At 51.2% G+C, this 12,162-nt stretch overlaps 3 protein-coding genes across 3 annotated transcripts; 2 read left to right on the forward strand and 1 right to left on the reverse strand.

The window, feature by feature from the left end:
- Window positions 1-2,038: 2,038 nt before the first annotated feature.
- Window positions 2,039-3,145, forward strand: BCR38DRAFT_413510 (uncharacterized protein; the record flags this gene model as incomplete). Its single annotated transcript, XM_040858839.1, has 1 exon — window positions 2,039-3,145. One exon carries the CDS (start codon window positions 2,039-2,041, stop codon window positions 3,143-3,145), a length of 1,107 nt encoding a protein of 368 aa, XP_040711133.1.
- A 3,063-nt stretch (window positions 3,146-6,208) lies between these two features.
- Window positions 6,209-6,862, reverse strand: BCR38DRAFT_413511 (uncharacterized protein; the record flags this gene model as incomplete). Its single annotated transcript, XM_040858840.1, has 1 exon — window positions 6,209-6,862. The coding sequence occupies one exon, from the start codon at window positions 6,860-6,862 to the stop codon at window positions 6,209-6,211; it is 654 nt and encodes a 217-aa protein (XP_040711134.1).
- A 1,276-nt stretch (window positions 6,863-8,138) lies between these two features.
- On the forward strand, window positions 8,139-9,954 carry BCR38DRAFT_76399 (uncharacterized protein). The gene is made up of 3 exons (XM_040865619.1): window positions 8,139-8,569; window positions 8,637-9,153; window positions 9,215-9,954. Exons 1-3 carry the CDS (start codon window positions 8,558-8,560, stop codon window positions 9,541-9,543), a joined length of 858 nt encoding a protein of 285 aa, XP_040711135.1. The 5' UTR covers window positions 8,139-8,557; the 3' UTR covers window positions 9,544-9,954.
- Window positions 9,955-12,162: the final 2,208 nt, after the last annotated feature.

The raw sequence follows: 12,162 nt of genomic DNA on the forward strand, positions 1-12,162 counted from the left end.
CGTGAGAGTGCATCGGCGGCGACATTTTATTTTCCAGGGCGGTATCGGTAAGTGATATCGAAGTTGGCGAGATAGTAAGACCAACGAATTTGGCGAGCGGATAGGAGGCGCTTGGTCGACCAGTAGATAAGAGCTTGGTGATCTGTCTGAACGAAGAACTTGGTTCCCCAGAGGACGGGCTCAAAGTCCTTTAGAGTATTGACGACAGCCAGGAGTTCTTGGTCTTGTATAGGGTAGGTTTGCTGAGTCGGCGTCATCGTCTTAGACGAGTAACCGATGGGCTTCCATTCTCCATCTTCCTGTTGCTGCCAGATCACTCCTCCTGTAGCTTTGCCGGAGGCGTCGGTATCTACCTTGATCGGACGGCCAGGCTTAAAGAAAGCGAGCACGGGGGCTTCGGTCGCGAGTTTCTTTAAGGTATTGAAGGCTTGCAACTGCTCAGGACCTTTTTCGAAGACGGCGTTATTCTTAAGTAACCGGGCCAGAGGTTCGCCGACGTCGCTGGCGTGGTAACAGAATACGCGTACGTAGTTGCAGAGCCCCAAAAATGAACGTACGGCGGACTTCGAGTTGATGTCTTCCCATTTCCAGTCACGGATAGCTTGCACCTTGGCAGGGTCGATGCGGACGCCCTTACCCGGCAAGCAGGTGAAGTGATTGGGTTGCCTCGAGGCTTGTGGACATGAGAAGTGTCAACACGACAAGTATGATCAATAACCAACATCAACTCATCTCCGCGAACCATCACGTCGATCATACCACCTACGTGCCTGCTTCCTCCCTGGCATCAGGACCCTTCAACCTCAGCGCAGCAGCATCCCTTTGCTGCTTCCAATAATAACTCTGCTCAACAATTCTCCGATCCGGAGGCGGCTTGAGCTCAAGCTCGAGCCTGAGGCTATTGTACTGGTTGACAAGTCGAAGAGAGCCAAGGAATTGACTGTAGAGGAAAGTATGGAGGATAACGAGCCCAATGTTGAATATTGGGAAGCTGGGTTTAAAGTGGTTTCAGGCCCTGCAAAGGCCGACAGCTGGCCATCTGTGTCAGAGAAGAAGCTTGAGATGGAGGCATCCAGAGTATCAGCATGCCAGAGGCTCCGAGAACCAAGATTGGTCTCTAATTGAGACAATGTGTAATCAAATAATATATGAGGTTGCTGTTCGTCCTCTTACATGGATGTTGCCCGAGGCAGGCGTCCAAGGAGCGGATGGATTTTATCTACATGGCTCTCGTGGCTTGATGTCCTGTCCCGTGTCGAAGAAGCAGCGCTTTGGGACCTGATCTGCCGCCTCCACTTCCTTGTGGCTAGATGAGATTTTGAATTGAACGCAATCATCTGATACTCACAGTACCGGCGCTGAGCCCAGACGTTCCGTGCCCTCTTGCTTTCTGCAGCGTCTTAGTTAACATCTGGCACGGCCAATGACGGAGGCCGTTTGTGAAATACTCTGCCGCGTTTCATAGTTTCTGTTCTTGGAGCTGGATGGCAATTAATCGACTTTCACAGTTGTGGTCGAGTTGTTCGCCGTTGCAGCTACGGTGTCATGTACGTCTGCTGGAAAACCGCCCTCACTTGGCTGTTGTCCAGAGGGATTCACTCAGAACTCGATCTCTTCTTCACCCATGGTGAGAATGCGCCCCAAAATTGGACAAGACGAGGAGCGAAAATGGCCTACCTTTGCATTCAAATACTCGCCTCAGCTGACCACTGGCGCTGGACGCACGGCTGAGGTTGGCACGGCGTGGACCTAATGCCCTTAAGGTGGGGTTCGCTTCACGGGTCCAGTAGCTCCATCTGATGGACAGGCCCGCAACTTTTCAAAGTCGCGACTGCGACTCCACAGCCTTCTCTCAATACCTGTATTCAACGGTCGTTCAAGTCGCGCCTGAAGGCGACAGACGCCTCAACGGTTTGCAAATGCCTTCCTTCCCATCCGATCCTACCAGGTGACCTTCGCTGGCAGACGAACCACAGTTGACGAAACCTTCGCCGAACCCAAAGCTCTGCTTCTGTTTTCTTTTCGTCCCAAGAATGCAATGCATCTGCCTCTGGGTCCGAGACTCTTACCGCACCGCATTTCGGTGCGGTCGTCACACAGCACTGCCCATCCCCTCTTCCCGCCAAGACCAACTCAGAAAACATACAAGAGAATATGGTACTTGCGCAGAGGCATGGTCAACCATCTAGGTCTTGTTGAACTGGACAAGAAACAGAGGCCAGGCATCGTATACAATCCTCAAACATATAGCTTTAAGTTGACAGGCAAGGCCAAGTCTGTCCGTTCTGAAGCCGGGGCTGTGAGGGACCTTCTCACACAGCGGTGGCACACCTTCGACACTCCTCACCTCAATAATGACACCCATCACCTCTTCGTCTACGAGTATCAGTCCCGCTCTTTCAGCGAGGCCCGCAACCGCACGCAACCTCTGCGGGACCCGCGCATGCGACAAATAAATGATATTAAGGCATACCTCCGCAAGATATGCTTTACCTGGTCGAAGCGCACTTTTAACATGATCGGCTCTCCCGTTCTCGACCTGGGTAGTCTGCCTCCAACAACACCTGGTGGCCGAGGGTCTCAATATCCCAGCACAGCCCTCGATCCGGCCGACACGCGCGTCTACGTCGAACTACTGAAATCCAACTTGTCTTTGGTCTGGGTCGCCATTAACGCGGAATGGTCACACTATGAACAGACTGTAAATAAGCTCATCCGCGCCAGGTGGAGTTCTCACCCGGAGACATCCGCGGCATCGTCATCTCTGCCCACGCCAGACAACGACCTTTTCTCCGCCGTCATAGCCTGTTTTTGCGACATGTTTGGGCCCGCAGCAACCAGGGAGGAAGGCAGTCCTGCCGAGACGCTGTGGCGGCATATCCCAGAGAAGGGGAAGTTCTCGGTCGTATTTGCCTTTCGTGATCAGTACGTTTTCTTCACCTGGGTCGGCGGTAGAGACGGTGAACTGGTTGCGCATCATTCTGGCAACTGGATTCCGACCAAGGACCCAGTGCTTCGCGTCTGGAGGAGAGCTTGCAAGCCCGACAAACGTCCATGTCAGTCGAGTTCCCGATTCGTGAGAGTCCGTTATGAGTTCGACGGGCCTGATGCCGAAGGGACATTAGTTAAAGCGATGACGGTCTAGCGGACTACGATCATGTCGAGCTCTCGAATGAGAAAGCCGCTCTACTGGATATACAATTGGGACCTGCACACCCTCGAACGCTAGGCATGAGACGTCGGAAATCCCCCCATGGGTAGACTGAATCGCTGCATCGATATGTGCGGGCCGATTGAGTACCACTCTGCCCTTCGCAGCAGCAGAGCCTGGGGCAATCAAAGGTGGGCGCCAGTGATCTTAGAATGCTGCCGAGCTAGCCGCCTATTGGAATCAATGGGTGCATAGTTGCTCGGTAGGAGCATCGGATAGGCTTCGACTTCCTATTCTCTACCACCATGATGACGAAAACTAATAACAAAGCTAGTTACGGCATTTCGACGTCGGCATTCAGCCTCAATCGCCCTGGTGAAGCGAGTAGCCAGGCGGCTGTAGTGCCTCCACCTGATAGCCAAGAATGAATGTTCTGCCTGCTAAAGAATGGTCGTACAGGTCTGATAGACGTAGCGTAGCACCTTCGCGCACTGGAGTATGCCTAGTTCAACTGTAAGGCACACGTACATGTATATGATTCGTTCCCGTCATCGCGACTCCACGACTCTGATTCTGTAAAAATGTCGGCACCGTAGGATTAATATAATCACTGTAACGTACCCCACGGTCCAATTGAACACGTTCGCGCATTTCCGTACAACCTAGGTTTTATCCCTTATTTTCCACCTTCTACAATGGCACGCAATTGGGAAGAAAGCGATATTCAATTAGCGCTTCAAAACAACCCCAAACTAAGCGTACGATCCGTAGCACGGATCTATAATATCCCTCATACAACCTTACGTCACTGATATCGCGGCGGTACTTCACGACAGGATATACGATCACCAACGCAAAAGCTTACCTATTCCGAAGAAGACGCGATCGTACGCTAGATATTCGACCTAGATTCACGATCATTTCCTCCTCGAATAAGTGGTGTTGAAGATATGGCGAATCGACTACTCCACCAACGCGACGCAGGACGCGTCGGTATTAACTGGGCTTCGAGCTTCGTACAACGACAACCAGACCTCCGGACGCGTTTTAATCGAAGAATCGACTACCAGAGAGTCCTCTGCGAAGATCCCGACGCGTACCGCGCGTGGTTTTATCTCGTACGGAATACAATTAATAAGTATGGAATTCAAGAGGAGAATATCTATAATTTTGACGAGACTGGGTTTCTTATAGGTCAAATCTCATCCGAGATAGTTGTAACGACCTCTGATCGACGTGGAAGACCTAGAGCAGTACAGCAAGGGAATAGGGAATGGGTTACAGTTATCCAGGGCGTCGGATCGGACGGCTATACTATCCCTCCGTATATCATCTTTGCTGGTAAAACTCACCTATCTTCGTGGTACGAAAATAGCCTACTACCAAAGGATTGGGTTATCGCGGTTACGAAAAATGGCTGGACTACAAATGAAAGAGGCGAGGACTGGATTCGACATTTCGATCAACATACAAAGCTTCGTACGAAAGGTGTTTATCGCCTCTTAATTCTCGACGGCCACGAGAGCCACCACTCGACCGCTTTCGAGCTCTACTGTAAAGAGAACTCTATTATCACACTCTGTATGCCTGCTCATTCGTCGCATAAGCTCCAACCTCTCGATATCGGCTGTTTTCGTGCACTGAAAAGAGCGTACGGTAAAGAAATTGAGGATCTTATGCGGGCACATATTACCCATATCTCGAAGGAGGACTTCCTCTCCGCGTTCTTAAAAGCGTTCCAGGCAACTTTTACGATATAAAATATCCAGGGAGGTTTCCGAGGGGCAGGACTCGTACCGTACGATCCGGAATATGTGATTTCGCAGTTAGATGTGAAGTTACATACTCCAACACCTCCGGGTACCTCGTCTGGCCTTCCTATTATCTGGGAGTCGAAGACCCCAAATAACCCAATTGAGGCACAATCCCAGACCGAATACGTGAAAAACCGAGTTATACGACATCAAAATAGCTCTCCGACAGCTACACTTACTACACTTGACCAGTTTGCGAAGGGTACGACGCAGGTTATGCACCGGCTTGCTCTTTTAGAAGGTGAGAACGCCGCGCTTCGAAAGGCAAATGAGACACTTAGCCGGCGGCGTTATACGAGAAAAAAAACGTTTACAGTATGGTGGATCACTTCGTATAAAAGCTGGAGAAGATTTACAGTCTCGGAAGCTAGTTAACGGAGAGTTAGATAATAAATCGCGCTGGAGTCGTAGTCGTATGAGGAGGCCAGCGATACTTCAGCAACGCTGTAGGACGTGCGGAGAGCCCGGTCATAATATGCGTACTTGTCAGAATAGTAAAGAGATATCTGAAGAAGATAGTTCCGAGTAGTTTTAATTATTTTTTTACGTTATAGTGAAATTAACTTATATCTTATTGTACGAGGTCTTAAGAAGTGTTCAATTGGACCGTGGGGTACGTTAGAGGCTCCGTGTCTGCTGTTTTGTCAAGTGCTGCTGTCGTCTAATACCCCATCTTTGCATCTCGTCATACCGGTCTCCAACGGTCCTGCGTGGCGTCGGACTTCCGGGACTACTTTTTCTTGCTAGAACTCACGCAAACATCAAACCGCACAGCCCCAGCACCGCACGTCGAAACACTCGCAACAAACCCCAACATATCCTTGATCTGATTCGCATGCGTCGGTTACAATCCTAACAATAGTCTAACTAGCAAGCAGCCATCAATTAACCCCTGACCCCTATTCCACCAGACGCTGACCACGTCCTGCTTCTCATAGACTTTCACCTCCACCCTCGGTATCAACTCCCGAATAACTAACATACGAGCCTCCAGGGGCATCTTCTGATCCGCATCTCCGTACACGATCATGATCGAGATGGTGGCCCCCTCTTCCTTCCCGTCCCTTTCCCCCCTTCTCCCAAGCAAAGCCCGGTGATGAAGATGATATCCCGAGGCTATCCAAAACGATGAATCCGACGCTAAAGAGGACAGTACAACGGATTCTGGAGACTAAATCGAGGGAAATCAACAGAATTATCTCTATAAGTTGGCTTGTAATAACCTCCATCGACACCGTCACCACTACGCTGGCCCTACCCCTATTGGTGCCTTCTGCTTCAATCCCTTCACTTTGACGCCGTCACCTTCAACCTCTTCTTCATCAATCTTCGCACCTATTAACGTCAATAGCCACAACCTCCGTTCACGGAGATCGCTAATCTGGCAGTAGAGGACGCTATTCGCAACGTTCGTCCCGATCTCCTCGTACGCCTTCACCCGCAGCCGCCAGTCAAGATTCTTCACGAAGCCGTCACTCTGCAGTAGCTTCATCGCGTCCTCTACGTCAGCAGCGCCAATAGGGCGACCAATCGCCTCCGCGGCTCGTTCAATACAGCTACCAAGGTCAGTTAGCGGCTTCTTACGATCCCGCTTCCTATTAAACTTTCGCTGTTGGTCCTTTGCACGCTTGTAGAGCTGTCGCACCCCATTATCGTCATCCGATTCGTCAGATATTGTGGTGTTGATGTCCAGATCCTGCCTCTGCCTCTTCCGCCGCCCCGTCGGAGTAGACGCAGTGGAAGCACTTGATGTTGATGTTGATGAGCCGTTGGTGTTGGATTCGTCCGGGGAATCGGTACAGTTCATAGTATCTGGGTCGATAGACAGTCCCGGCATCCCAGCCCGGATCACTTCAAGCACCGTCTGTAAGAAGATTACCCTTAACGAGGGCGTCATTCGAATCGTAGTCTTCATCCCCTGATGCCGAGCCTCCCGCGATGTTAGCTTCTTCCTCTTCCTCTGCCCCGCTGGCAGAGGCGTTGGGGGGGGGTGGAGGACCGCGAAGCAGCTCGATCGGTTAGGGCACGAGGAGAGAGAATATCGTCGATATTAGGGAAGTTAGGAATAGCGTCATCATCGCCCCCTACAACAGTTGACTGCGTAAAGCCACTATCAGGGGGGACGAACTGGGTGTCCTCTCCACCAGGATCGGCTACGGCGGCGCTATTAGGAAGGGGCCTTGGAATTCGTCTTCAAGCCACTGTGATGAAGTTATTGTCAAAGGCATTTTCCTACACAGTTTTCTAACACTAATGTTAAGTGACAGTTTCGTTGACACCCTGCTTAATTCGATAGGGTTCCACTGCAAATTTTGATTTAGGTACGTCCTGGGCCCTTGCTAGCTACATCCAACGCTAGTAGGGATTACGAAGTCACCTTGTGCCGAGCGAAGGCGTGCCCAAACGAACTGCCGACAGGGCCTTGGGTATGTATTTGTTCTTGGCATTTTACTCGAACAATTCTAGGGTGGATTACTTGATGGCTTGTTGGAGCTGTTTGGAGTTCGGAGCGGCGGTCAGTCATGCCGGAGCTGACGTGAGATGCGAGAAGTGCATGCCACTCACAACACCAGCCCATGCTGCAGCTCACAAATGACTCCATTTGCGAGGTTCACATCATCCATGCTGCCTGCTTGGGGAAGATTGAGATATATGTCTAATTCGCTGGGTCTGCGTCTTGCAGCCGGCAGTGGCGCCATCACGACATTCCCGAGCACCAATGCTTGTCGCGGGTCTAGACCAGGCGTCCGGTGAGAATAAACGAAGGAGACGATCAAGATACTCGTCGATTTGCTGGGTCGATTTGGGTGTTGGCCATCATGTCTCGGTACCCTCTCCGACCTCTCTGAGTACTGTCAAAGCAAGTCCATCAATCTCCAAGGTGCACAGTTTCCCAAAGCGACGGCGCCATGGCAAAGACGCTTAGTACTAGGGCCGAACCGGTAATGTGGGCCACGAAGTCAAGTTCTCGCAAATCATTTCGTTGCGCGTGATGAGCTGCGATTTTGCAGCCTCAACTGACCTTGAGGTGCATCTCTGCTGGAGACTCTGCAGCGAACTCGAGAAAAGCAATCTCAGCTGTGGTGTAGTGATGACAGACTGGGTTTTCTGTCTTTCGATGCGAATCGTGGGGGTCGTTTGATTGGACTGTGCACGAAGCATTCAGTCCCCGATAGAGTCCCCATCATTTTTGAGGGTTTGGAATATCGTGACGGATACCGCAATTCAAACCGGGGACAATCGCACTTGGTAGTGCCTCATGGAAATCCCGAACGTCGTTCGCACCTGCTGAGGCACCAGTGGCGGGCGATCGCTAATACCTCTTGACTTTGTGGCATGTTGGGGCTAGATTGAAATCGCCTGGGCCTTTTACCCGGGTAAATGGCTGGAAACTGTAAATCCTGTTGCCCCCCAGTTTGGGCGCCGTTACTGAGCTACGGCCAACTGTGATCAACCTGCGAAACTCCACTCTCAATCCATTTTCCGTCATCTTCGCTCTCTTTCAACCCCGTTGTCCCTCGCTTGTTTCTTGCCGCGATCCTCCGTGACGTTCAACTGTTTTGCATCTACGCGGAAACGATACCGCGGCCAGATGGCGCCAAGAGTAAGTCAGATATGTGACAGAACGGCATTACCAGGCATCCAAGACTTAACACGATGTGCTTCTTTAGTACGATGAGGCGCCCGAAGTGGCCCCCCAGTATTTGCCAGAAGTCCACCATCCCCCAGCGGCACCGGAATTTGCAGGATATCAGTCACCAGCTACACCCACTTCAATAAAACGAGAAGACTCGTTTCAACCGGGCTTTGCACCTGCTGGCCAACCCGGCTCAACACTTGGATATGACCAGCAATCCGCCTACCAAGGCGCAAACGCAGACCCTAGTGCTGCAGGGAGGCATCCGAAGAAACGAATCGTCTGCGGTTGTTCCGTTGTGGTCCTTGTGTTATCGATCATCATTGCAATTCTTTCGGCGGCGGTCATTGGGCTCGCAGCGGGGACTGGGTTGGAGGCAAGTCGTGCGAACAATGCGGAATTGAGGTTGGCTTCGTTGACCTCGGGCGGCGCAACGACAACCGGCACCGCGCCGTCAGCAACATCAACTTCGGTGACAGATTTCAGCCGCCTGGATAGGAACTGTTCGTCAGATTCAAGCGGCGTTTCAGGCACCGAGTACACATCTTCATGTGAGTAAAGGCAGCTCGGACAAAAGTGCGTCAAACCCTTCTACTAACAACGGGCATCCAGTCTTCAACAAGCCCACATTCGAAGTCTGGTGCAATAGCGACACGCCAAACTCGCCCGTGCAGTCGCTATTCGTCGGGAACTTCGACGATTGCATGGATGCCTGCGCCAGCTATACCTTTTTTATCCCCAGCGACTTCTCAAACGAGACCATCACCAACCAGACGTGTGCCGGTGTCAGCTTTATCCCCCTTTGGACGAATCGCACAGCGGCCGTGAAGGGCACTGCTCCTGGCAACTGCTATCTCAAGCCTGGCCCGCAGAACCGCACAGCCCTGTCTACGCCGAATATCGGAACGGAATGCCACGCCGCCATCTTGACCGACGATTGAATTAATGGCCACGTAATGATATACATGCGCTCGCTTTTACCTTTTCCTTCGAGACGATACCATTTGAAATTAAGCTAATTGTTCATTTACTGCTGGGCGACGACGGTGTTTGGATCTGGGTCAGAACGAAAATCTACTGGGTAGACAACGGGATGATCAATGGTGGTCTTGGCCCCGTGAAGCGTGGCTACTACCACATATTTTCACCACGAGCGGGCGGGGTTCCAAAGGCTGGAGCGAACCGAATGGCCGGCTGTATTATATATTACCGACGTATCTCAACACTGTCCCTCGACCATCGAGCATGGCGCAATACAGGAGAGGAAAAGAGCGATACTGGGAAGAAGGGAACTGGCATAGGCCTGCCTTTCCTTAGGCACGCATAAAAAATTGCACATCAACCACATAATAAACAGTGATAATCACATCTGTTTCCAGCTGTTGCTACCTGACATAAAGACAAGCAAATCCCACGATCACTGTCTCTGAATTGCTGTAGCTCCCTCGTGTATCTTTATGTGTTAGGCACTCGGCGTATTGCGAATCGCACGATAGGTGTAAACTAAATTAGTTGAGCACAACATTTTCCCAGCGTTAGAGCAGCTTCATCGATTGTCGCTTCTCTATCGTTTCAGCAACCTCGGCCAAGTGCGAAGAGCCGCATTTCGGCTCCCATGCAAGACGGACGGGGTACAGGCAGTCGGGCTCCTGATGTCATCGGTCTTTTTCATGCCCGCGCGGTGCAGCGCAGTGTAGTTAATCAATAATGCGTAGCTCCTCTCCTGAGGTTCCGCGCGTCGCGTAATTAATTAGATGAAGATATCACGTTCGATGATACTCGGTAGAGCGTCGCATGTGCGTATATTCAAGTCGTCGTCGTCGTCGTCTCTTGTTGGTCGGCCACTTTGAAGAGTGAAGAGAATTGGTAAGGGACTGATGAGGAAGGAATTGAAGAGGAATGTGAAGTTGGCGTACATGGACTTGGGGGTATGTTTTGGAATCAACTACGCCGCTGCCATGGGTGCTTGTTCCTGCTGGAGGTTGGTTGACAACTAGGAGCATTGGGATTGATAATGTAGTTAACCCCGCCAAGTTCGGCGGAAGCTACCCATGACCTCATCCCGTTATTGTGTAAGGGACGACGTTGAGACGACGATAACACATCTCCTCTCCTAACCTTGACCATGAAATGTTCATGCCTTTGGCTCTATTTTCAACCCGAAGACCGATCGCCTCGCGAATTATACACCCCAGGAGTACTTCCTGCATAAAGTACTTGGCGCCACGGTCGCAATGCTTGATTTTCCCGTCCATGCCATGCAGTCTAGTTATAGTACTACGTAGTAGTCCGGAATTCTTCGACGCACGAACCCGTCGAACCAAGACGAATGGGTACAAACACCATGCACACGCAGGGTTTCCCAAGCGCGTTTATCGCTTGACGCGAGGCTAGTCTATCGTTGTCTAGGGTCGGCAGTTGGGGTTGTACGTGACACACGACCTGTCTCCTGGGGGTTTTCTTTCCTACTGTGAGGCAGTGGAAGTTCTTCGCTTCATCCGTACGTATCTGTAGGAGAAGAGAGCATGGTGATGAAACTCCGTAGGAATCCTTCGCTTAGTACAAGCTCTTGTGAACCTGTTCTAGAACGCTGGAATCCTTCGGGGCCAAGGTTGACACACGGTTTATCGAGGACCGAGCGGGCCGCGATCCATGGGATTTAGGTCTGTACTGAGCAAGGGTGACACGTCCTCACGCGGTATCGTAGACAAGGTCTGCGGCTATTGACCACGGACTGATTTCCGACGATGCTTTTATCTTTAGCACGTAAAGGTCTTTGAATCGAACTGCTGGTTCAGCCGCTTTCCCTCACTGGTCTATCATCGTACACTCTAGTAATATAAACCTAGCTGACCATTGCCCTACCCCTTTATTTCTCAAATTCTCTCCTTGTCTCTGTGTGTCTGTCTGTCTCCCAAGGCTTTTTGTTTTCTTTTCTTCCCACACGACTTCCCGTTCCAGTATGACAGCCTGCTGAGAAGCACACCGATGCTAGCACCGACAATGACTGGTTGCATGTCTGACTCTTCCGCAGATATTTGCTCGGCTCCACCACGTTCAATCCAGTGTATCTGCTCAGTTTGCTGATAACGACAAATAAAGTTTTGAATATTCATTGCTGCGTGTCAGCAACTCAACTTGGCCAGTGACAAAGGACCCGCAAGCCGGTCGGCTCTTCGGGCCTGATCCAAAGGAATATCTAGATGTCTCCTCGAAGCGGTCAAACGTTGACGTGCCGCTCTGCATCAGTTTACCCTTAACATGGTCCATTCCCACTGCTACAATCTGTCGCTATGAGATGATAGCCAGCGTTAGAGCAGTAGCTCTCGCCCATTGGTACTTGGAAAACGCTGTACAGACGCCCCGCGCCCCACCTTTCATATGGTCAGCGGGACTACCAATCTGGTTCAAGCCGAAGGCGAACTCCGCCAAGACGCCTTGTAGGTGGGCTGCTTGTCAACCCAAGGGCGCGCACTTGCAATATGACAAAATGTGGGGCCTCCTTGGGGCGAGGCGAACCTGCTCGTATCCTCGAACTTCAGTTATTGGCAGGAAAGACC

Source organism: Pseudomassariella vexata (genome assembly GCF_002105095.1).
Source record: "Pseudomassariella vexata strain CBS 129021 chromosome Unknown BCR38scaffold_17, whole genome shotgun sequence".
Taxonomy (NCBI): domain Eukaryota; kingdom Fungi; phylum Ascomycota; class Sordariomycetes; order Amphisphaeriales; family Pseudomassariaceae; genus Pseudomassariella; species Pseudomassariella vexata.